The 4,524-nt window shown below is 32.6% G+C and overlaps 1 protein-coding gene across 1 annotated transcript; it reads left to right on the forward strand.

The window, feature by feature from the left end:
* The first annotated feature begins 822 nt into the window (after positions 1-822).
* On the forward strand, positions 823-4,070 carry LOC145066127 (protein DETOXIFICATION 16-like). The gene is made up of 8 exons (XM_079013309.1): positions 823-1,323; positions 1,428-1,972; positions 2,060-2,146; positions 2,602-2,658; positions 2,729-2,967; positions 3,311-3,429; positions 3,510-3,596; positions 3,873-4,070. Exons 1-8 carry the CDS (start codon positions 1,051-1,053, stop codon positions 3,927-3,929), a joined length of 1,464 nt encoding a protein of 487 aa, XP_078869435.1. The 5' UTR covers positions 823-1,050; the 3' UTR covers positions 3,930-4,070.
* The last annotated feature ends 454 nt before the right edge of the window (positions 4,071-4,524 follow it).

Consider the following 4,524-nt stretch of genomic DNA (forward strand, 5'->3'; position numbering starts at 1 on the left):
TTGGTTTAACATTCAATGATTTATAGTCCTCCGAAGTCGGGATATCAAAACTGAAAATTTTCAACTTTTCAACTATTTGTTTTTGTACTTTGTATTATGTGAAAATGTTAACACATGCATATCGCATTCGTTTAAAGTCAGATTGACATGCGGTTTTTTCCAGAGTTTATTTTAGAGTTTTTACATGATTTTAGACTATAATTTTGTTAATTTTGATTTCATATTCAATGAGTTACTATCCCCCAAAGTCGGGATATCAATATAAAAATTTTCAATGTTCAACCCACTAAGTAGTAAGTAATTACCAAAAAATTCCGGTTTTCCGATTCTAAACCCACTTTATCCGGTTCCAACCTACCTATTTTGATGTTTCCGGGTTTTCTGGTTCTAGACCATTTTACCCGGAACCGATTCATATATACCGGTCCGGTTTCTGATTCTACAAAATCCCGTTAACCGGTTCCGGGTTTGGACCCACGTTCATCCATAGTGTATACCAAGGGGCCTTAGCTATATATTAATCAAAGAGAATAACATTTATAGCGAACAAAACTCATTTTTTTAACTATATATAACAAAAGAACACAAAAATACAAAGCGCCATTTTTGTAATTTAACTGAAAGAGTAATTTTCAAGAATGTATATAAAATGTTATCTCATTAAACACAACGAATGTCGCGATGCGGAAAGACCGAAAGATGCTCTGCTTCCTTCCACTAGGAACAAGAAATATCCAGTTGGCTACCACTCAATGTCAACAAAAAACCCTTAAAACCCACCACTTTCCTGGATAGACTTGCTGATACTATCATAAATCCCACTATAAAAGTATCTAATGTGGAAAATCACACTTCCACCCATTATAAAAAAGAAACCAAAAACGATTTTGTTACTAACATACAAAGCATCTCTCACCACTTGTTCTTCAGTCTACTCAAATCGTTTTTAAAAACAAAATTGTATCTTTCTCTCCATCGTCATCGTTTTGATATTTTTCACTATCTTTATTCGACCCTGTTCTTGTAGTCTCCCAAAGAGTTACCAGAACAATGGAGGAAGAAGGGCTTGCATCGCCACTTCTGAGTAATCATGTGAATCAAGAACCACAAAAGAGAGCTCGATCATATTCATACACTAAAGATGAGATATTGACAGAATTTAAGAAGCAGTTATACTTAGCAGGGCCTTTGATGACAATAAATCTATTGATTTGTGGGTTATCGATGATTTCCGTCATGTTTGTGGGTCACCTTGGTGAGCTCGCTCTCTCCGGTGCTTCAATGGCTACTTCTTTTGCTTCCGTCACTGGTACAAGCTTGATGGTTAGTTCATCTTCTTCCTTCATTTCATCGTCTTGTTTACATGGCGTTTCAGATATCAACCAATTTCTTAAACCCAGTTCGATTCTTGTTTTAATGGTGAACAGATTGGAATGGGGAGTGCTTTAGACACATTCTGTGGACAATCATATGGCGCAAAACAGTATCACATGCTCGGAATCCATATGCAGAGAGCGATGATTGTTCTTTTATCAGTGAGCATTCCTCTTGCTTTCATTTGGGCAAATGCAGGATCCTTGCTTGTTTTCCTAGGACAAGATCCTGAAATCTCAGCAGAAGCTGGACTCTATGCTCGATTCATGATCCCTAGTCTTTTTGCAAACGCATTACTTCAATGCCATGTTCGATTTCTTCAATCTCAAAACAATGTCATTCCGATGATGTTAAGCACTGGGATTACGACGCTTGTTCATGTTCTTGTTTGTTGGATTATGGTGTTTAAATCTGGGCTCGGAAGTCGAGGTGCAGCATTAGCGAATGCTGTTTCTCTTTGGATTAATGTTTTGTTGTTGGCGATTTATGTTCGGGTTTCTCCTTCGTGTAAAAAGACTTGGACTGGTTTCTCGAAAGAAGCTTTCTGTAACATTCCGACATTTTTGAAACTTGCAGTTCCTTCTGCAGTTATGGTCTGGTATAATTTTCATGATGAATTTATTTTTTTCATAAAGTTTACAGCTTTTTGAATCTTTTTTCTAAAAGTATGTGATTGTTTCAACAGTTTGGAGATATGGTCGTTTGAGATGATGGTGTTGTTATCTGGTCTTCTTCCAAATCCTCAACTAGAAACCTCGGTTCTTTCTATCAGGTTCGTTAATGGAGTTCAAAGCTAAGATTTACAAAAATACCCAAAAGGGGTGGTCATAATTTACAAATTGACCATTTACCATTTAAAAATGATCTACAAAAAAAAATGTTTTTTTTTTTTTTTGCAAGGTCAATTGCATATTGCAAAATTGCTATATGAATGTTCCACATTAGAAAAAAAAAAGTAAGAAAATAAAAAGATTCCAAAAAAATCATATTTGACGATATATTGCAAAGTTGTTAATATTGTACGAAATGATAATGTTATTTCACAAAAGGAAAATTACATTTTTTTTAAGTCTTTGTCAGGTAAAAGGTATTTCACAATTCGAAAATAGGTGGTTATTTTTTTCTATTATTAAAAAAAAAGTTAATTTGTTATATCCTACGTCTTTATAATTTATATTCTGAATTCTATCATCTTATTATGGCTAACTAGTTGACTTTTCATGGCAGCTTGAATACATGTTCAATGATTTACATGATTCCTCTTGGTCTAAGTAGTGCCACAAGGTGATTTTTTCGCGAATAAACTTGTTATAATTCACGTTTTGTTGTTTAATTTTCTTTAAATTGTTTGCAGTGTAAGGGTTTCAAATGAATTAGGTGCTGGGAAGGCACACGCAGCACGTTTAGCGATACGTGTTGCAATGGTTGCAGTAGTGACCGAAGGGGTTTTGGGTTCAATGGTCTTGATTTTTGGGAGAAAACTATGGGGGTATTGTTATAGCAATGAAGAAGAGGTGGTGACCTATATCGCACAAATGATGTTGCTTATTGCCGGATCTCATTTCATTGATGGCGTCCAATCCGTACTTTCAGGTGACAATCGGTCAATTAACTACTCATTCTCAGAGTTACTAGCACTATTTTAATTTTAACTGTCAAACTTAGGCATATGAGACAATGTCTAACTGACGTGAACATGTCACTAGACAGATGTTCAATGACATATCATGTTAAGTATATGTATATATAGTCCTTGAGCTTTGATACCATGTTAAAAATATAAGTACTTGAAAAAATCTATCATATGCCTATTTGATGTGAGATGACAACTTCCATTTGTGTTTATAATATATATATATATATATATATATATATATATATATATATATATATATATATATATATATATATATATATTGTGCTTCGAAATTGGTAGGGGCGGTTAGAGGGAGTGGAAGACAAAAAGTTGGTGCAATTGTGAACTTAGGAGCGTATTATCTAATCGGGATTCCTTTAGCGATCTTGTTTGCTTTTGTACTTCATATGGGAGGAAAGGTAGTGAAATTTTCATCTTTGATCACATTTTAACGTTTTTTCAAAGATTTCTTTTATTTAATTTTATGTTTATTATGTAGGGATTATGGTATGGGATTATTGCTGCATTATTTGCTCAAGCGTTCTTTCTGTATGTTTTGACATTATGCACAAACTGGGAAAAGGAAGTAAGTCGCTATTCTTGTTTGATTTTTTCTGTTTAATAAATGATGTTTAAAATATATTTGATACACACAACGTATATATGAAGAAACGGAAGGAGAAATGAGTGCAAATTTGTAAATAGTTGATGCTTAGTGGAAAAAGCCTTTGTTCACTAATTTAATTTCTTATTAAGTCGTTTTTTACTTGAACTATACATATTTTATGATATATAGTTGAAATGAGACTACATGTAACATTTATGTTATTTAATCGTGCATTGCTTTTTATTAAATTTGTAGGCAAAGAAAGCCAATCAAAGAGTTTATGAGTCTATGGTCCATGATGAAGTATCATAGCGAAGGTAAATAACGAAGAAATATTTTTATGTTTCTTTTTCGTGATTTTTTGTCGAGATTGAATGCTTTCTTGTATTTTATAATACAACGATCCATGTAGTGTGAAAGTTGGCTATCCTAAAACGTTTTGGGTTCGTTAAATTCTTAGATTTTAATGGATTTGGAATTAAAATTCGGTATAATCCATGTCCGGAACAAAAAAAATATATAAGGATATTAAATTACAAAGTGTTTTGAAAATCTCTTAGTTTAAATTAATTTGTATTCTCAAATTATCCTTTAATAAGTATTGAATGAAGTTTAGATGAAAATGTGAATTATACTAAATTCAATGTATAGATCTTACAAACCAAACACAATAAATTTCAATTTCTTCGAAATCCTACCAAAATAATCATACAATCCAAACACCCCCTAAGGGTGTTAGTGCTTTTGATTTTATAAGTGGGTTTTCAATTATACAAATGGATCTTTACAAGGTTAAGATTATTAAAGTTTGAGATTGTGAGTAAAAACTATGCCTTTAAAAGTATTTCACTAATTGACCTTTAATTAGCTAAATTAAGTTTTCCTAATCATTTCATTTATTAAATAC

The sequence above is a fragment of the Lactuca serriola genome, chromosome 8 (genome assembly GCF_051521515.1).
Source record: "Lactuca serriola cultivar US96UC23 chromosome 8, Lser_US96UC23_V15, whole genome shotgun sequence".
Lineage (NCBI taxonomy): Eukaryota > Viridiplantae > Streptophyta > Magnoliopsida > Asterales > Asteraceae > Lactuca > Lactuca serriola.